At 38.4% G+C, this 21942-nt stretch overlaps 2 protein-coding genes and 1 pseudogene across 2 annotated transcripts; 2 read left to right on the top strand and 1 right to left on the bottom strand.

The window, feature by feature from the left end:
• The first annotated feature begins 2214 nt into the window (after positions 1 to 2214).
• LOC110898997 (WEB family protein At5g55860) lies at positions 2215 to 5772 on the top strand. The gene is made up of 4 exons (XM_022145859.2): positions 2215 to 2369; positions 2837 to 2909; positions 3483 to 3654; positions 3845 to 5772. Exons 3-4 carry the CDS (start codon positions 3484 to 3486, stop codon positions 5597 to 5599), a joined length of 1926 nt encoding a protein of 641 aa, XP_022001551.1. The 5' UTR covers positions 2215 to 2369; positions 2837 to 2909; position 3483; the 3' UTR covers positions 5600 to 5772.
• A 7796-nt stretch (positions 5773 to 13568) lies between these two features.
• On the top strand, positions 13569 to 13901 carry LOC110901500. The gene has a single exon (XM_022148325.1). It carries the CDS (start codon positions 13569 to 13571, stop codon positions 13899 to 13901), a length of 333 nt encoding a protein of 110 aa, XP_022004017.1.
• Positions 13902 to 16561: 2660 nt separating this feature from the next.
• LOC110898998 lies at positions 16562 to 21590 on the bottom strand (annotated as a pseudogene).
• Positions 21591 to 21942: the final 352 nt, after the last annotated feature.

Here is a 21942-nt window from a genome sequence, read left to right as displayed (position 1 = left end):
AGATGCTCTATATAATGAGTGATTACACTACATTCACCAATCAAACACACATGTGTTACCCCATACACGAATACAAAAATTTTAATCTATGCAATTATGTTTTACCAAATAATATTTGGTTACTTACCATTTGTATACACACAAATATATATAACATATCCTATATAAGTGTCAACCCAATTACATAGATTGCAACTTGGTTCCTTGAGATTTAATTTCAACTAATTTTTATCGGATTAAGGTAGTGTTTGATATGCTAAAATAAGATACGGAAGATAAAGAGTGAAGGAATTTGAATAGTAACTAAAAACGTTTAAAGGCTAGATTTTGGTGAAATTATGTAATACAGACAAATTATGTGTTAAATTGACATTTATTTGTAACAAGATGATATATATAGTATTTTGGTGAACTAATGTGGTTAATCTACATTACTTGTGAGTAAACGAATTTGCGATAACATGTTGAAATGACATGATAAAAACTTTATACGTATTATTAGTCAAAATGTAATAAGTTGAATGTACCATATTATTCGAATTGGGGATGAGCACGGTACCCGTTCGGTACCGGTATCTAAAAATGGGAAAAAATGGTACCGATATCGAAAAACGAGGAAAATGAGAACCGATACCAAATATACCCGATACGCTTCGGTACTGGTTCAATACCAGTATCCGGTACCAAATGCTCGTAACTAATTCAAATGAAAGAAAAGAAACTATCTCGTGATAAGCACTAAGACCAACATATTATTGGAATGAAAGAATAGAAACTTTCTCCTGATAAGCACTAAGACCAAAATATTGGAATAGACGTCGGTGGATCTTGTCATTGTTTTTGTTTATTTGTAGGATGAAAAGTAATATCGTACCATACATTGTTGTTGGCCAGTACAACCCACTTTTGACAAGGGGACTAGGTTCTCTAAATTCGTTAATTATAAACACGGAATGAACAATTCCTAGAATATATTAATGTTTAATAAGTATTCTGTGTGTATATATATATTCTAAAAGGGGTTATAAATTATGGGTGTTACGCGTGTGGTAAATAACCCAAGTCAAAGCGAGCCTGAACTCGCCTAACTCGTCAGTTCTTTTTACGCTTGAGCTCGCTTTGTTTATCATTTCACTAATTAATTTACATACATTGATAATTATTTTGTATATATTTATATTATATATATAGTATTTAGTTGTTTTTATCATTTTATATATAATATAATAAATATACAATTATAAATTTAATTTATTAAATTAAAATTTTATAAATACAAGACTCTTTTACGCTATCGAGTCTGCTTGAGCTTGTTAAGTGAAGCTCGAGTATGTGCTTGTTTATTAAACGAGCTTGTTCATACATTAGAGCCTATATTCATCTAGGGTTTGAGCTCGTTCAAGCTTTATTCGCTTCGAATGAGCAAACCGATCTCAAATAGCTCATTAGACCACACAGAGTGGAGCATGATTTCCGGCGTGGAGGCCTCAACCACGCCCACACACCAGCCCGTTCTTGGCGTGGTTGATGGCATGGTGGTTTGGGTGTTGGATTCTTCACCATCGTTGTGAAGAAGATGGTGATGAGGTGTGTTGTTGTGATTGGATTGAGTTGTGGGTTTTTGTTTGCTTTTCTTTTTTTAATATAAAATAAATATAAAACTTGTATGCCACGTATTACACAACGCCACCCTTTCACGCCCCATCCCACTCTATTCTTTTTTGCACAACGTCACTTTTTTGATAGATGACGACGTAACTGCCACATGATGCTTCTCACTCCTTTTTCATTCTTTCCTACTCCGTATAGTTTTAGCGACTCCATCCGTTTCCACTTTATAGTTACAATCTATACTTAATTCATTAAAACTTTTAAATTTCAATTACTACTTATTCCAATCCATTTCAACAAACTTTAACTAATTCAAAAGAAAATTGTGAAATTTAAGATAAATAATTTTTTTAATAAAAAACTATATTAAACATGAAGGGGGATTGGTATAACAAAACAACTAATTAACTAATTCAAACACCACACTGTCCAATATTTAATTATTTATTTATACAACATATATCTAAAACAATTATTATATTCAAAAGAACTCCCCAGACACCACGGGTATGAACTATGAAAAATATGAAATATGCCTAAAAGGCAGAGCTCTAAGAAAGGGCCACACCATAGTACAACCTACAAAGCCCATTGTACAACCCTTATGTCATTTTCCTATTGATTCAACCTGACTTGGCTCCCTCACAGTGATTTGTTAATTTCTGTTTTCCTTTCCACTCTCTCTCTCTCTCTCTCTCTCTCTGACTTTTATTCCAAACATTCAAACACATTTTCCCATTTGCTTTCATTCTTCTTTGGTAATCCCTCTCAACCCCCCTTATTAATCTTTTTGTTATTTCTTTTCATGGGTGTTTAAAAAGATCGTCTTTTTGTTCATATTTCACTGCAAGATTCGATTTTTATCAATCTTGAACAATCTTTTGTTGTTGATTCTTGGTGGGTTTGGTTTAATTTACACAGGATCAAAAAGGGTGTTTGTAATTTGTTGATCACACACCTGTTCTTGATCATGAAAGTCTTTATACTTTTTGTTTTAAAGATTTCTTCTTGACTTTTGTATTTTTATTGTCCATTACACTCCTAGGGTTTGTATACATATATCATGTGTATATGATTTTAGGGTTTTCAAGATTCTTTGTTTTTTATGATGTTATAATCTTTTTATAGGTTTTTTTAAGGTTATCTGTTTGGTTTCTTGTGTGTAATTATATAAAATTTATTGAAAGATGTTAATAGGTTTTTTTTTTTTTTTTTTTTTTTTCAGTTTGCAGGGTTCTTGAGCTTTCTTGATCATCATAAACAGACTATTTGACTGAAGATACCTCCTAATTAACCAGGTAGGTGTTTTCTGCATTTTTTTTTTTTTTGTTTATGAATCTAGTTTTTTGACATAAAGACTTCTATTTTGACTGTTAATTAGTTTAGATTTTTTTTTTTTTTTGGTGTTCTTGATGTGATTGTATATTTGGGTGAGATTTAATACTGTTTAAGATATTGATAATTGTTCTGAAACACAATTTATTGATGGTTTATGGTTTGTTTTTGTATAAATGCTAGGAATTAATGTATTTAATTACAAGCTAAAACCTAAGACAATAGTATAGCATAAACATCCTGTTAAGTTATGTAATGTTTTTGTTGTGTGGGTCCCATTTATACCCTGTGGGTCCCAGTAACGAATACCGCAGATGGAACACGTTTGGTTAGTTGGCTACCTCTCTTATGTTTAGAGCGATGTAAGAACCCGTCAAAACGTCAGTTCATTCGATCATTGTTCGTGGCCCAATACGTTTGTTCTTTTGTTTTTGTTTTGAAAGACATGAAACTACTGCTTATGTTTGTTTGCTTTCGTTTCGTTATTTTTTTGTTGATGCAAAATGATAATCGCGCTCTTTTCCATTGATAAGCAGTATGGTCGCGAAAGACCGTCAAAACAAAACCGACTCTCCAAAAGTGGAAGTTGGAGAGATCGACACTCGGGCACCGTTCCAATCTGTCAAGGATGCCGTAAATCTTTTCGGTGAAGGTGCTTTTTCAGGTGAAAAGGTTGCCATCAAGAAAGTAAAGCCTCATTCTGCTGAGGTACATAGTGTGTGTGCGCTTGTTTTTTTTTTTTTTTTTTTTTTCTTTTTTCAGTTAAGAACTAATTATAAGATTATAATCAGTTTTGGATAATTTGTTACACACTAGCTGCAACAAAACCGATTATCAAACGCGTAACAAAGTTATCAACTTTTTACCCTTTTTTTTTTTTTTTTTTTTTTTTTTGCAGAGGGTGTTGGTGAAGGAGACAAAGCTCCATTTGGCACAAAAAGAGCTCTATAAGTTAAAGGAACGATTAAACAGTGCCGAGACTACAAAAACCGGTGCACTAACCGAGCTCGAACGAGCCAAAAGAACAGTCGACGATCTGAAGAAAAAGCTCGAGACCGTTAACGCGGCAAAAGAAGCAGCAATCGAGGCGGCAGAAGCGGCTAATAGTCAAGCAAAGCAATTTGAAACCGGAGAAACCAACCCTAATGGGGGTTTGAAACAAGATTTGGATAACACAAAACAACAGTATGCCGTGGTGTTTACAGAACTCGATGCTGCTAAACAAGAGTTGACAAGAATCCGTCAAGATCGTGAGGCGGCGCTCGAAGAACAAAACGCTGCCATTAAGCAAGAAACGGAAGCCGAGCTTATAAAAAAAGTGAATTTGGATCGAGCCGGTGAGATATCGAAGGAGATTATGTCGGTTCGAAAGACGATCGAGCAGGTGAAGCTTGTGACGATGGAAGCTCAGCAAGAACAAGAAAAGGTTTTCGAAGAGAAAAACGTTCAAAAGTTATCGCATAAAGCCGCACTTGAAGAGTCTGCGAAGAAGTTACTTGCTTTACGGGAACAGTTTAACCCAGAAATGTCGAAAGATCTGGAAACGCAATACGAACAAACGATGTCCGAGATCAAAAGATTGCAAACCGAAATGGAGAATCTGAGGGCTTCGGATCTTGATTCTTTGAAAACCGTTACGTTAGAGCTTGATGGTGCGAAAGAATCGTTGCAGAAAATGGTTGATGAAGAAAACACGTTGAAAAAGTTGTTGGAGTCGTTAAAGGTCGAGCTGGAGAACGTGAAGAAAGAACACGAAGAATTGAAAGCGACAGAAGTGGAAACCGAAGCGGTTGTCGCAAATCTGAATTCGAAGCTGCATAAAAGCAAAATCGAGCTTGAAAACGCGTGTGTCGAAGAAGCTAAAGTCACAGCCGCTTCCGATGAAATGATGCAGACGGTTCAACAGTTGATATCCGAGAGCGAAAACGCGAAACGAGAATCGGAAGAGATGAAGGCGAAAGCTGAAGAATTGAAGAAAGAAGCAGAAGCGATGGGAATTGCTTTAGAAGAAGCCGAAAGTAAACTCAAAGTTGTGTTAATGGAAGCCGAAGAAGCGAAAAAAGCCGAATCAAAAGCTCTTGAGGATATAAAAACAATTTCCGAAAGAACCGACGCAGCACGCGCGTCGACATCGGAATCGGGCTCCAAAATCACAATCTCACAGGAAGAATTCGAGGCGTTAAGCCGGAAAGTCGAGGAATCCGAGAAGCTAGCGGAAATGAAAGTGGAAGCAGCAATGGCGCAGGTGGAGGCGGTGAGAGCAAGTGAAAAAGAAGCTATGAAGAAACTCGAAGCAACGCAAAAGGAGATTGATGAACTGAAGGCGGCAACAGAGGCGGCGTTGAAGCGTGCTGAGTCAGCGGAGGCCGCCAAGAAAGCGGTGGAGGGGGAGCTGAAGAGATGGCGGGAGCGGGAACAGAAGAAAGCAGCTGAAGCGGCTGCGTTGATACTTCAAGAAACGCAAATGCAGCAACAGCAGCAGCAGACGCCGTCTTTGCCGTCAACGCCGAACCACAAGCAGAGTCCACCGCCGCAGAAACCGAAGACGAAAAAAGTGCTCGTTAGCAATTTCAGCGGCATATTTCAACGGAAGAAATCACAGGTCGATGGGGGGTCATCTCCTTCGTATTTGCCAGGCGAGAAACGTGTGTAAATTATATAGCGTTTTTGTGTTTTTGCGCGTGTGGTTGGTGTGTATATGTTCAACCAAATTTGAGTATGAAAGTTGAAAGCTAGTGTTTTTGTGCAAGATTTTGATAAGTTTCATATTTTGAATTATAAATGATTGTTACTACTTGTGAAATCATTTTGTTTTGAGCTTCTTTATATGATTATGAACATATTTTGTGCAGATTATATTCAGTAAAAGGTTTTAGGGTTAACAGATAAGGTTAATCATTCAACTTTTATGATCTTTCCAGGTGTTTAGATGAAAAAAAAATGTTTTCTATTAAGTTATAGAGTGAAGTACAGTCTTTACCGAAATTTTGGATTTAGTCCCTAGTTATTCAAAAGTACACGAATACTACGTGAAAGATCAGTCCTTAATTAATTATTATATAATCAGATAGCTATTTTTTATTAATTAATTATTTAATTAAGAGTAAACTATCAAAATGGTCTCTGAGGCTTGGTCACTTTTGCCACTTTAGTCCAAAACTCAAACCTTTTGAATCTGGGTCCCTGTGGTTTCAATTTTGTTGTCATTTTCATCCAAAAACAAAATTTGGTCAGATTTTTCAGTTAACATCCAGTTTTTTTTGTCTTTTTCCTTCCTTTTAATGAAATGCAAAATGGTCAGTTTTTTTAATTTGTTATAATAAAACGTTAAAAGACCATTTTGCTCTTCATTAAAAGAGGAAAAAGATAAAAACAAATTGTATGTTAACTGAAAAATCTGACTATATTTTGATTTTGGATGAAAATGACAATAAATTTGAAACCACAAGGACCCAGATTCAAAAGGTTTGAGTTTTGGACTAAAGTGACCAAACCTCAAGGACCATTCTGGCAGTTTGCTCTTTAATTAATCAATCTTTAATTACAACCTACTACTTTAGAAGGTTGTTCAATTGAATTCACATTGTGAATTGTTAGACTAAGCGGTATGGGGGCTGGCTAAGGCCCGGCGAGCCCTGGCGCCGGTCCCCCACACCGCCCCCCTCATCCCGTTCCGGCTAAACCAGCAGCCCACAGCCGAACTCGACGCCCCCACCTCCTCTCTCCTTCTCTCACATATACCTATACATACATACATACATACATAAATAAATACATATATATATATATATATATATATATATATATATATATATATAGGGAGGGGCTCATGCGAGAACCACCCTTATTGTGAGAACCTTGAGAACCAATGTGAATACAACCTAAAATAGCTAAAAAAACTTAAAAAAAAAACCTAAAATAACCTAAAAAAAAACCTAACCCCCCCCCCCAAAAAAAAAAAAAAAAAAACCTAAACCCCCCCACCCCCCCCCCCCAAGCTAAATGCTAAAAAAAACCTAACCCCACCCCCCCCCCCCCAAAAAAAAAAAAAAAAAAAACCTAAACCACCCCCCCCCCAAAGCTAAAATGCTAAAAACTAAACCCCCAAAAAACCTAAAAAAATCTAAAAAATTTTTTATGTTAAAATCGCTACTTAAAAGCCAAAAATAAAAAAAATAAAAAAAAAATTAAATTTTTGTTTTTCTTTTTGGCTTCGAAAAGTAGCGATTTTTTTATAAAAATATTAAAAAATTAAAAAAAAATTTGTGTAATTTTTAGCTATTTTTAGGCATTTTTGGTGTGTTCACATTGGTTCTCGCGGTTCTCACAATAAGAGGTGGTTCTCGCATGATCTTCTCCCTAGATATATATATATATATATATATAAAGAGGTTCATCCCCCACCCCCTAAGTCCATCACCCTCAAGCCCTTCTGATGGGGTACGGTACTAAACCCGACCCGAGCGGTCGGACTTCCCGTTACTTATTGCTTTTATATTAATTATTTATTATTGTTGCTACTAACCCAACCGCGAGGCCCAACGCGTTGTAGTTTACACTACTTTGGGTCGGGGCTTGTAGAGATAACCCCTAACTGGGCCTGGCCCATTGAGGTTAGGGGAGGCACATATCCCCCTATATAAAGAGGTCTTCACCTCTTGATTAGGGCATGGCATATGGAGCCGCCACACTTTTGTTACTGGAACAGGGGATTCTTTCCCCTACCGGTCATCTCTACAGCTCCACTTTCTTCTCTTCTCCATTGCAGATCTAGGTTCAAGAGGAAGAACAAGGTGTGATTCTTCACCCTCATGTAGAGCGCGGTCAAGTCATCCCGGCGGTGAACCCGTGTTTCTTCATTGGCGCCCACCGAGTATATGCTATACATTTGTTGATCACATCTTGTTCTATCCTCAGATCTTCAGATCTGTGTTCTTAGAGTCACACACCCGATCTTGTTCTTCACATGTTTCTACAAAATCTGTTCCCAGATCTGTTCGATGGGGGCTCAAAAAGAAGGGTTGTGGATAAAAGGATTAGTGGTCCCTGCAGTTCATAAGCTTTTTACTTACAGGACCCATATGGGCTTTCTATCTTCAACAGCCAGATGAGCTTCTATCCAAGTTCGATGAGCAAATTTTGGAAAAAAAAAGAGCCTTCAAATCTGGTACACAATATTTTTACTATTATAATAATAATGAAAAGAAGACACAATCGTTTCACAATCTTGTGTCCACATTATGAGGTGTCCATGCTACATTACATGAAGCAAAACTCACAGACACATTTTTCAAAAACAAAAAAAAGAAAAGAAAAGGGAAAAGAAAAGAGGAATATGCTTCTTTACAGCTGTAAACAACTAGAGAAATGTCTGACATATAGGGTACACATTTTTGTCTTCATACGGAAAATGAGAGCATCATCTCTCTCTTCTCCATTACAAAGCATGAGCATCACATTTTTGTCCTTACCCTAAAAACACCTCTAAAGCAACCATATTTTCATGAATGGTTTTGGTTGAGTGTCAGAATTATTTTACATACAATCCGCAGCTGCGCGAATAAGCCAAGCCTGCAGGTCCCGCTCCGCCGCCGCACGAGTGCACTCCGTCTGTCGGACACAACTCGCCGTTGCGCGAGTGCACCCCGCGCTGCTGGTCCCACTCCGTCGTTGCGCGAGTGCATTCTGTCTGCCGGACACAACCCACCGCCGCGCGAGTACACCCCCACTAGCGGGTCACGCTCTGTCGCCGCGCTGGTTAGCTCCGCCGCGGACACGCTACTCACCCTGCGCATGGTAAACAAGCTCAACTGACATGCCTTACACACCGCGCGCGGTAAACAAGCTCCGCCACGGAGACGCTATTCACCCCGCGCACGCTGAACAAGCGCCACCAACACGCCTGGCACATCGCGCGCAGTGAGCATGCTCCGCCATCTCATGCGCTGCAGACATGCTATTTACGTACTTCACTCATAATTTTAACGTGTACATAGAAGATTTTTATAAAACATTATCTTCAGTTTATTTATATATATTCAATTTTGATATTGACTTATCTTTTTTAAGTCGTCAGCCATGACCTCAACTCCTGCGCGACCTATTAGCGCATGGGCTTAGTTCACCATAACGTACTCCGCGTGCAACCACCGGAGTGTTTGACCATCGCCGCGCAGCCTATTTCGAGGTTGGTATGCCGCATGTGGAAGCTGATAATTGCAAAGGAAGATTACAGCTTTAAGACTACTAACTACTTTATTCGAATGAGACAGATGATTACTTTTCATATTTGAAACCTTTTTGCCTACACAATTTCATATTTTTCAAGTTTGGTCCTTGACCTTTGAGTTAACTGCAACTTTCGGTTGACCCTATAGTGTTTAACACAATATCCACATTCCACAGTAGCCATGCTTGTGTTTTAAAAGCTATGCATGTCACTTAGAACCACACTTTTCTAGTGAACTAATTGACTTTTGGCACTAGATTTTTTTTTTTTTAAATTGAATAAAGTATACATTACATCACGGATTTTTTTTAAGCCACATACTTATAAGTGGGTTTTAAAAAAAAAAGAGGCATGAACACAAGACTTCATCGCATATCACACATGCGTACGACCGTCATGATCAAGCAACCATGAGACTTACGTATCATGTACGAGATACTCTATATAGTTGTCATATTCGTTGCTAAACGGCATATACCTTTTAGTGCATTACGACTAGCATTATTTAACACGCCTTACTTCCTCCTTAAAAGGGGTGATTAAGAAAACCGTCGCGCACAACCGACAAACAACAACTCCTGCGTGGCAGCATCTCCGACGCACGAATCAACTCTACCATTCGTTTGTGGGGGTTTAAAAGGGATAATTTGAACTTGTCTTTATTTAGCTCACATGTTTGCCTTTTAATATAAATCTTGCACCATAACTTCCAATTTATGGCTCAAACACATTATTACAAGCTACAACAGTTAGTGTACGACTTTCAAATATGCATTTGGGCACATATCATTTTAGCTAATATGAGGACAAGGTTCATACGTACTTTACTCTGAACATTTCAATCACTTAGCAAGGCATTGTTACACGCTTACCCCGATAAAACAAACCGGCTAATGTCTAGCAAAGGAAATTATTCAACAACACGGTTAGTAGTTCATCACCTTAACGACTACTAATCTTGCGATATTTGCGACGCATACTAGTATCATTGCTTAGTATTATTATTCAAGTTTAATGTTACTAATATTTTATTTAATAGCAATAAATTGAGAGACTAACATGGTGCAACACCATTTCGGGGGTCAAAATTGCTTTCACATTTTGCGAAATACGGATGCACGGAACAAACACCTCCTAAGGATGAAGTTTTGGTATAACGTTTTCCACATCACTCTTTATTACAATTTATTTGCAGGATAAACATTACATTCAATCGGTGAAACGCAGCGAGCGATCCTCACGCACACCGATGAGCACGTAAGTCGCCGGCTGGCGCATGCTCTTTTACTTATGAGCACGTAAGTCGCCGGCTGGCGCATGCTCTTTTACTTATGAGCACGTAAGTCGCCGGCTGGCGCATGCTCCATTACTTATGAGCACGTAAGTCGCCGACTGGCGCATGCCCTTCACATTGAGCACGTTAGTCGCCTCGCGCGCATACTCCATTACTTACGAGCACGTAAGTCGTCATATACGCAAGCTTTTTTACATACCGACACGTCGATCTCCATACGAGTCTGTTGTTCTACATGTGATCATCTCAGCCTCCATGCGAGCCTTTGCCGCTACACATGTAAGCACGCTAATCTCCACGCGACCTTGCTGCCTTACATACGAGCGTGTGTGTCGTCCGCACGCGCTTGCTTAGCCATATATGAAAACGCTTACAAAACGTAAACTGTGCTACAAATGCACGCACCACTTTGGGTATACGCGAAAACGCATTGGCTGAAATAAAGTTTCGTTTACTCTTTACAATCTTCAAGACAAGCCACGTCTCCTTGCTTCATGCCACATGGTTGTTATGTCACCCTAGAGTATTAACGCAGGCTCAGGTCTCCACTTCATTATTTATAACACAACTTTATGCCAATTCTCATTCGCGATAACCTGTTCAAAGTGGGTTAACACGTGCAACTATTGTAGACAGCAATTTACAAAAGATTCAAACTCTATAAATATATACGCTTCACGGCTTAAGACACGCGCGCACCTTGCGCTAACCAACAGAAGTCACCCCATAGGGTGATTATTTTACAATAGCCACACGACTGTGTGCGCACCGCTAAAGCTGGGCCACACTCACCTGACAAAGGCAAACCGCCAGTCACAACATAATGATCGCCGTGTCAGCAGCCAACTCAAGGGTCACCATCAACGACAGTTGCACCAACCTGTCAGAATTTAAAATTCGAGAAATTTCTCGCCTAAAATTGCAGCGAAACTGCAAGTTGAAGCTAGCAAGGGTTGCGCCGCATGATTCAACAACCAATGATCATGCGCGCCAACTCTCAAAAGCGACAGGTATCAATTAACAAGCCTGGTAGCCGCGCCGTAGTAATCGACAAACACTTACACGCGCGCCGGCTACCATGACCGAACAAATGCTTTAAAGACCAACACATTTTCTTTTTTCTGAGTCCAGAGCTCCAACCATTTACTTCACGCATGGAAGCAGCACTGGACTGGGGGGACTTGAAGGGGTATGGTCCCAAAAGGCCGCACAATTCTTCCTCCAGATCACGCGCTGGACCATACTCTTTAATCAACTACATTCTGATCTCAACCTTGCGCGGGTAGAGCAATACTAGACAGCGTCGCGCGGGGTCTAAAGAGACCAAATCAACAACTTAGTATCCTGAAGTCAAGCCTCCAAGCGCTTGCGCAGGCCAATACCATGCGCAGCAACGCTCACGCAAGGATGTGGCGTAAAGGCATCTTAAAAGTACAAAGGGTACAAATGGCAGACCAAAAGAGCCAATCCGCATCCTCCAGGCCCTGCTCAATCGTGCTCCACGATCATCCGACATGCAGGGGACAAAAAGTACCCAAAGACACCTGCCCCACGACCCCCACTAACTGGCTGATGACAGAGACCGACAGTAGCAACCGCCTGTAACCAATCAGCGTGCGTCAGGTTTGCCCAACTAGTACCATGTAATATTCACCGCTCCATTATCTTTACTCACAGCGAAAGACAGACGCAACAAGCATGGCCAACAACTCTCCCGCACCCGGGCGACAGGTAAGCCTAAAACTCAATCTTTACTTTCGAGCACTCCTAACAAGTCTAGTACTCCTACCACGCTCGCACGCGGAGCAGCACTAGACTGGGGGACTTGATGGGGTACGGTACTAAACCCGACCCGAGCGGTCGGACTTCCCGTTACTTATTGCTTTTATATTAATTATTTATTATTGTTGCTACTAACCCAACCGCGAGGCCCAACGCGTTGTAGTTTACACTACTTTGGGTCGGGGCTTGTAGAGATAACCCCTAACTGGGCCTGGCCCATTGAGGTTAGGGGAGGCACATATCCCCCTATATAAAGAGGTCTTCACCTCTTGATTAGGGCATGGCATATGGAGCCGCCACACTTTTGTTACTGGAACAGGGGATTCTTTCCCCTACCGGTCATCTCTACAGCTCCACTTTCTTCTCTTCTCCATTGCAGATCTAGGTTCAAGAGGAAGAACAAGGTGTGATTCTTCACCCTCATGTAGAGCGCGGTCAAGTCATCCCGGCGGTGAACCCGTGTTTCTTCACCTTCCTACGTGACGGTGACATGACGGCCCATCCTCTTGAGGATGGGGCTCTCCATGCCCTCTAGTCTTAGTGTTAGTACATGGCTAGTAAATAATTAGTCATGTCAAGTGTATATTATAATCCATGTGTTAAATATATGTAAGTCTATTTTGTAAGCAAGTATTATATGTTAATTTTTTTTTTTATAAAAAGTGGTAATATATAGTTATATGTAGTTGTCGTTAGTTGTTTTTTAAACTACCGGTTAATAAAAGTAGTTATTTTTATACACATCACATAACCTACCTTTGTGCGGATGAGACATAACTACATTCGTATGGACTAACATTCTTCGTTCGTGCGGACATATGTTACATCCGTGCGAATGGACTTCCTTCGCACGGATGGATCACATTCGTACGAAAGTAAATACAACTCAAAAACGTGAAATAATCTAACATTTCAATCCTATTACATGACACGACTCGATGACGTAGGCAGCAGACATTATGCATCAACAAAATGCCTTACGAGCACCTCGCGCTTTTTAAGCCAGGTAGTTTTGCCTCCCTCTTTTTGAAACAAAGATTGTTAGGCAGATAGATGCAAATGAACATGGGTAAATGGACAAACAAAATGTGATGACCATGTGAAGCTAGACATATCTGGATTGCTGTTTACATACTTCCTTTAGTTGGGTACCGATAGATCGACAAACCGATGCATTCAATGCGAGATTCATGTTTATCATCAACCTTTCTAATGATTATAATCATGAATATTCCACTGTTCCACCTAACTTATAAACCACCCTCAACTTCAAAAGGCTGAGTACATTTTAAAGATTTTATTTTCTTCAAGGCACAAATGAGTTTATCAGAAGAAGAACAAAGGGTTGTAGCAAATGGTGATGACACGTCGGATGGTGGTGGTTCCACCTGCTGTCGGGTTTCAAACCCGACTGAAAATGCAGTGAGTTTTAATCTTGAGAAGAAGATTAATAGTGAAAAGAAAAGGGGAGTCAAAAATCAGATTTCTATGAGTATTGGTAATAATGGTGCACATGCACCACACAAGGTTTGTGCCATGCCAACATGGCTCGAGACGTGGGAGAGTCAAGACGCGTATGCAGCTCTGGCTCTTATTGGTGCTGCTGTCTCGGTTGCGGTCGCCTATAACTGCTACAGACAATTGGGTTGATCACATTTTGTATTTTTGTTGCATGTTTGTGAAGTATTAGTAGTTTTGCATAACAATATTAAAATATGAATGTCATCAGGAATAAGGTGTTCTGTTCCTGATGCCTTTGCTTGTTTGTGCACTGGATTTACTACAAATTTGCAATTGGAATAAAGTTGCTTGATTTGCTTGTGTTTGAGCTTTAACTTATAACCATTATTTACAACTGTTAGTTTGAGACGCGTAGGGTCAGGGGCGCAGCTATTAAGGGGCCGGGGGAGGTAGTGTAATATATGTGGTTTTATATAGAAATTTTTTGGTATATACGTTTTCGACCCCCCGTCGGAAATCTCAAGCTTCATCACTGCGTAGGGGTGTAAACGAGCTGATCCGATTGTGAGTTATTCGAGATCAACTTATTAAAAGCTTGAATTGAGCCGAGGTCAAACAAGCTCGATCTTGTGCTTTATAAACGAGTATTTCGTAAATATGATAAATATTTCGGAATATTTTACTCGATGATAACCAAGTTGTTTCAGTGTACCATTAACGTCATTTATATATATATATTTTTTTTTTTGTAACTACAAAAACCATTTGAAGTTTAACACTTTTTTATTTGTTGTGTATTTAATTAAATGTTAATCTAGAAAAAATAGTGACCTAGATGTGACATATATGAAATTTGGTTACTATTTAGTGACTTTTTTTTTTGCATGTTTAGCCTAAAGTATGGCGATTGTAAAAAAAATAACTATAAAACAATAACCAAATTTCAATATTGTTCCATTTCAGTCATTCATTTTAAACAATTATAAAAAGAAACGAAAAAAAATCATAAAAATGGAAAACTAATGATACTTAAGTGGTTTATATAAATAAAAAACAACTTTATTGAAACAACACCGAAACTTGGTTATTATTTCCATGGTTGTAAAACAAGGTTTCTAAGTTCGAGTACTCTCCGAGTAATCGCTCCAAGGTAGGCTATCGAGACGACTTTCTTCAACTCCGCCTAATTACTCGAAATCAATCAAACGCAGTCAACCTCGGCCAGAATCAGATCAAATAGGCCAACTCAGGCCAAGTTTCACTTAAAAAATTATTAAAACAAATTTTTATTCCTATCATATTGAAAAATGATTATCATTTTCACAGATTTTGTTATAATTACTAGTAAATTTATGTTATTTATAAAACTAGTTTTGTTATGAGTTAAATGCTTGGTTGGTCCCTGTGGTTTGCAAAAATTTCAAACTTGGTCCTAGTGGTTTACTAATTACACGCGTGGTCCCAAAGGTTGTCAAAAATGCACTCGGTTGGTCCCCAGCCCTAACCTCTGTTAAATTTCTCAGTTAACTATGTGTGAAATAACTATATTACCCTTGAACAATTAAAACCCATCTTCTTCAACCTCCCATTCCCAGTACTTCCCCCTCTCTTTAAAACCCACCGTCTCCACCTTCAATCCATCACCACCACCACCACCTCCACCTCTACCGTCACCTTCAACCCAGCCAACCTCCACCCTTTCAGGCACTCACTGTCATACGCAAAATCGCCATTGCAAACTACTGCTCTTCAACTACTTTACACACACACAAAACTCACACCGACACACTGTTGCGAATAGCTCCATAACAGACATTTTCACCGTTTTCTGCTTCTGAAATTCGTCAGCAGGCGATTGAACTGACATTGTTCAACTATCGATCTGCAGAAGAAAGAACAATTTGCACAGATTGATCAGGTTCTAGTTGTGAGGATCTACTTGCTCAGCTTCACCACCGATCGTTTTCTCGATCTGTCTGCATTTCAACAGTCCATTACAACTGAAATCGAATTTCTGTTTATTTTATTGAATATTACGTTTTACAGATTACGATGTGGATTTATTTTGTTTTGCAGATTTAAGTACGAGTTGATAATCATTCATCAGTCAACTCTAATTTCACTGTTATGGTTTTAGTTATATTTCAAATTTGAGATTAGATGACAGTGAGTGTCTGAAAGGCTGGGGGTTAGCTGGGTTGAAGGTGACGGTGGAGGTGGTGGCGATGGATTGAAGGTGGAGATGGTGGGTTTTAAAGAGAGGGGGAAGTACTGGGAATGGGAGGTTGAAGAAGATGGTTTTAATTGTTCAAGGGTAATATAGTCATTTCACATATAGTTAACTGAGAAATTTAACAGAGGTTAGGGATGGGGACCAACCGAGTGCGTTTTTGACAACTTTTGGGACCACGCGTGTAATTAGTAAACCACTAGGACCAAGTTTGAAATTTTTGCAAACCACAGGGACCAACCAAGCATTTAACTCTTTTGTTATAATTATCATTTAATTTCTAAAAACTAATTTATTTATAATTTAACATGTTCGAATACTCTCCGAGTACTCTCCGGCTAGGCCGAGTACTCTTAACTCTCCGCTTGACCGACTAGGAAGCGCCTAATGACTTTTGCAACCATGATTATTTCATGATTTTACATTCAATACTAGTATACAATTATGATAAGCTAGCTAAATACATATTATGTTATATTCATATACAACTACAATTACAAATATATACAAAAATAATTGTACATTATATAGTTCAAAATAAGTCAAGCTTAAACACAAACTCGCTTTATAAAAACTGATAATAAATTGTACCTAACAAACTGCTTTATCATTTCAGATATAACAGAACCAAAAATCACGAACAAAATATATATATTATATTTCATTGTTCAGCTATATTTGACTTTTAAGGTCAAACAGACCATTTCATATTTTGTTTGTTCACCAACAAACAAATTTATAAAATTATACCATGAAATTACAAAATATCCGGTAATAAGTATCTGCAGCCTCTATGCATTCATTTCCTTTTGGTGTCCATTTTCACTTGTCTTGAGATCATTTTGTTCACCCGTAAACCGATTCCGGTTTTCCAGCTTACATAAGTGTATAACTCGGTTTCTATAGTTCCAGTTATACAGCCGGTTGGGTCAGGTTCGAAGAAACCTACATGAAATGACCCTAGTTTGACAAGGGTTGCGGCTCGATGCCTGCAGCTTGCTGGTTGATGTAATTATAGAGCTGCTGGTGAAACGCATGGTCCAACGAGAAACAACAAACATCGACCGTCGAGTTTTTAGAATAACGTGATGATCCCGACCCTTGTCTTGTACAAAAATGGGGTAGAGATTCATAATCCATTATCTGTCCAATTTAGGAAAATTCAGATTTTGTTATAATATTACACAATTTACAACGAGCAGTTTAATTTGCAGTTGGGAAATTTAGGGGTGTAAACGAGCCGAGCTGCTCATGAGATACTGAAGATCGGCTTGCTAAAAGCTCGAATTGCCGGACCTAAACGAGCCAATATCTATACAATTTTTATTTAATGTATAAAACTACAAATATATACTTACATAAAGATAATTAGAGTAAAGTACACAGATAGTCCCTATGGTCCAAAATTTTGGATTTGGTCCCTACTCCCTAGCTTTCCAAAAGTATACAGATGGTCCCCATGGTTTGCACTTTGTAACGTATTTAGTCCTCAACCAACAAATCTAAAGGTTTCAGGAGGTCTAAGTTAGGGACTAAATTTGTTACAAAGTGCAAACCACAGGGACCATCCATGTACTTTTCGCAAAAGCTAAGAACTAAATGCGTTATAAAATGCAAACCACAAGGACCATTTGTGTATTGGAAAGCTAGGGACCAAATCCAGAATCTTGAAAAACCATAGGGACTATCTGTGTACTTTAACTCAGATAATTATTATAAATAAAATTATGATAGATTATGTATTTTAAACTATCATAAACTATATATATTATGTTATACAAAAATTCTAATTGTAAATATCAAATAAACATAAAATATTTAATAAATAATGAACGAGTTGAGCCCGAGCCGAGCTTGAGCTTTAAACATTCCTCACCAGCCGAGCTCAAGCTTGAAAAACTACTAATGAGCCCAGCTTGAGCTATAAAAATAAAGCTCGAAACGAGCTGAGCCCTGGCGAGCTTGGACTCAGCTCAGTTCGTTTACACCCCTATGAAGAATCACTTTTGGTAAGTGTTTGATCATAGGGTAAAATGGGAATGAGAATTAATTTCTAAACCCAACCCGTATAGTTTATTCCCAAAATTACGGGTATCAAACCCATACCCTTAACCAAACACACACTGAAATACTGAATCATGTTACCTTCAACAGGTCATCTTTACCGCAACCCGGAAGCACCTGCACTCTCTTTCTTGTTCTTTCATGCAGAAGAGGTTTCACAACCTAAAAAATGTTTAAACTTTAAAGGTGCACAACGATAACCCGAAATCTTTCATCAATGGTGAAGAGTAACGGCAAACCTTCCAACATGCTGAAAATACGTACGGCGCGTTGACGATATAATAAGTATCTGTTTTCTCTGGGTAGTTTAAATCATCGATATTAGATATAACTGTCAACAACTGCAAATAAAAGGGGACAGCGTATAAGTTTTATTGCAGCTTTCTTGAAATATAATTAAAAAAGAGTAAAATGTCATTTTCGTCCCTGAGGTTTGGCCAGTTTTGCAACTTTCATCCAATGGTTTGTTTTTCCGCATCTGGATCCAAAAGGTTTAAAATCTTGCCATTTTCATCCGGCTCGTTAACTCCATCAGTTAGGTCTGGAGTATTTCCGTCTTTTTTGTTAACTTAAAGGGCAATTCGGTCCTTTTCCAGGGTATTCGGTCTTTTTACATAAAGTGAAAAAGACCGAATTGCCCTTTAAGTAAGCAAAAAGGACGAAAATACCCCTGACTTAACGGAGAAAAATGGATGGAGTTAACGAGGCAGATGAAAATGGCAAGATTTCAAACCTTTTGGATCCAGATATGGAAAAAACAAACCATTGGACGAAAGTCGCAAACTGGCCAAACCTCAGGGACGAAAGTGGCATTTTATTCAAATGTTTATGGACCGATGGTACCTTGATTTTATTGAGATGTGAGAGTTTGAGGCCAGTCATATCCAAAACCTTGACACAAGTGCTTATGTGTCTATCAAACTCTTTTGATGCAGATGGCTGCAATAAGAATAAGAGTTAGCTTGATTGAAAAGTTACTAGAGATATATAAAGTCGAAACGACTATCGTAGTTTGAACTTACCAATATTACATGGTCTCTATATTCGTTTATTTGGATGTGAGATTGAACATAGTGATGAATCTAAAATAGAAGCGAGAAACACCAAAAAATGTCATATAATCCATTTCAAACACAAGAATAGAACATCAAGAAACAACGGCGACGATTGGACGTGTGTTTACGACGTGAGGCGATCAGAAAATACATACAAAAATCAAGATCTCACACAAATCTTTCATATAATATCATCTAAAAACAAGTATAAACATAATACTGCGAGAAAGAAGGGGAACAATATCCTTACGGATGCTTTGTCAAATGTGCTGAGCCCTGCACCAATAGCAATAACGGGTCGCCCCTAGATAGTTTTTCAAGAAAACAAAAACCATCAGTAACGAACGAGATCATATTGGTCAGTGGCGAAGCTTGACCCGAATGACGGGGGGTCGAAAACGTATATACCAAAAAAAAATCTATAGAACCGGGGGGGTCGAAAACGTATATACCCAAAAATTTCTATACGAAAACTACATATATAACACTACTGAGCGAAAAGTTTGGGGGGTCGGGCGCCCCTCCCCGCCCCTTCTATACTTCGCCACTTATTGGTGTCTTTAAAGTTTAAATCTAGCAAATTACAAAAATGGACCCGTAGTAAACAAAAAGCATACATCTTTTGTGTAACCAGACATCCCTACAAGCTGCGAGTCACGAATTGATCTATAAAACTCCGCAGGAATGATCGGTTTCTGCACATATAAGAAGAAAGTTAACGATATCAAGTACATGAAACGTGTAAAACCGATGAACAGAACTCACTGATAATATTTTGTCGACTTCATTTTCGATTCTCCAGTTCAGACAATCAACCAGCTGAAAAGACAAGATTCATCAGCAGGCATTTAATGTGAGTACGAGTTTCAATTTTCAACTGAAATGAGTTTATTTTAACCATGTTATGGGCTTTGGTTATGTTCCCGTCTCTTGCTGTAAGAAACCTGATCACGGTCTCGGTTGGATGCCCTCTATGCAATTTCTGAAATGCAGATCAAAATGCAACAGTAACCCTAATCAATTCGTGTAACCAGAAGAATCGATTAAATATGACCTATGATAATAAAATCACGCGGGCTTCGCTAAAAACACCATTGACACACTATCCATACACCACTGACATGTCATACGGTCATACGACCTCATATGAGTTATATGACATGCAAACATGGTCATACGAGTCGTATGAGGTGGTGTTTGCTAAATTATACGGCCCGTAAGATGTGTGTGACTAACTGACTACACATAAATGACTAATGTGACCACTGACAAAGTCATATGTAGGGGTGTTCTTCGGGTTATTTTTTCGGGTTTTGGGTTTTCCGGGTCGGGTTGTTCGGGTTTTTGGTTAGGAAAAAGTGACACGATAACCAACCCATTTAAAGTTCGGGTCGTTCGGGTATGGGTTATTCAGGTTCAGGTTAGTTCGGGTCGGGTTGTTCGGTTTTCGGGTTTAGATGTAAAATGAAAAAAAAAAATGTTTTTTTAGAAAATATCATCAAACATATCATGTTGTTAAAAAAAATATCATCACAATTCAAACATCATATTGTGACAATATGGTATGATAATATTCAAAAGTCTCATAACTTATTGTTTATTTGTTTCAAATACAAAACAGTCCAAATCAAATCGCATCTATAAAAAAAGACAACTAATGTTCGGGTTTCAAGTTTTGGGTTATTCGGGTCGGGTTGTTCAGGTTTTTGGTTGGGAAAAAGTGACCCGATAACCGACCCATTTATGGTTCGGGTTGGTCAGGTTTTTCGGTTATTCTCTAATGCGAGTTCAGGTGACTTCAAATTCAGGTCGGTTTTCGGGTAAAAAAGAACAGCCCTAGTCATATGGCCTGTATGACCATTTTTCGCCCCATCACACGACCCATAGGCTACTCAAAACCGGTATTTGGTCCCAAATGGGTCCTTGTCAAAAGAAGACAAAGTTTTGTTTTGTTTTTCTTCCAAACCGGTTCGGTTCTAAACCGATCTCTTTAGCATCACCCAATCTAATGAAGCTACAACTAGCAGTAAATTAAGCTCAAATTAGCAGGCGACTTTGACATTAATTAAAGATTTGGTATATTAACGTTTTATGAAAAGGGTTCATTAAGCAAAACGAATCAAAAGGGGATCTGAGTTCAAACCGACACAACACATACAATAACCTAAATATCAGATCAAAAACATCAAGAATCAAACCTCAAATGCGATCTTGAGTGGCTCGTCAGCTGCAACAACAGATATATCAAATCAAAAACAAAAATAAGGGTTTTTTTTTTATTTTACTTTTTAGAGAGCGAAATAGTAACCTGCATCCATTAGATTGAGGATTTGGTTGATCATATCCTGGGTTATGACCACCATTTTACCCTCAAACACCTAAAAACCCAAACTGAATCTACCTTCCAACAAACATTCAAAGTTTCAACTAGAGATGATGAAGAGTAGAAAGTAGGTGGTCACGCACATATACTTTTTATGGAATTATTAATGGCGGAAAAAAGCGAACCTTTTAAATTCTCTTTTTTTATCTCAATTTCAAAACGTAACATCTCAATTTTAATTTTAAAACGTAACAAATAAGAAATGTAAATCTTTTATTTTTATTATATATAGTAAAATGTACAGATGTGCCTGTGGTTTTATAAAATAACACTCATAGTTTTCAACTTTTGAAAATTACACCAATAGTCCATGTGGTTTGATAGTTTGTTACTCGGATAGTCCTTGAAGTGGATATCTGTTAGTTTCTCTGTTAAGTCCATCTAAAATAACTTATTTACCTCTCCCTATAAAAAAATAAAAAACCAATATGGATTATTAAAAGTGTGGGGCCCACCTTATTCACCTCTCTAGGGATGGCAATCGAACCCGAACCCGAT

The sequence above is a fragment of the Helianthus annuus genome, chromosome 13 (assembly GCF_002127325.2).
Source record: "Helianthus annuus cultivar XRQ/B chromosome 13, HanXRQr2.0-SUNRISE, whole genome shotgun sequence".
Lineage (NCBI taxonomy): Eukaryota > Viridiplantae > Streptophyta > Magnoliopsida > Asterales > Asteraceae > Helianthus > Helianthus annuus.
This window is presented reverse-complemented; position numbering and strand designations above follow the sequence as displayed.

What these genes read in the sequence shown, in the direction of transcription:
- LOC110901500 (XM_022148325.1), top strand. Translation starts at nt 13,569, where the DNA reads ATGAGTTTATCAGAAGAAGAACAAAGGGTTGTAGCAAATGGTGATGAC.
- LOC110898997 (XM_022145859.2), top strand. Translation starts at nt 3,484, where the DNA reads ATGGTCGCGAAAGACCGTCAAAACAAAACCGACTCTCCAAAAGTGGAA. An exon ending in TAAAGCCTCATTCTGCTGAG is followed by an intron (nt 3,655 to 3,844) that starts GTACATAGTGTG and finishes TTTTTTTTGCAG; the next exon opens with AGGGTGTTGGTGAAGGAGAC.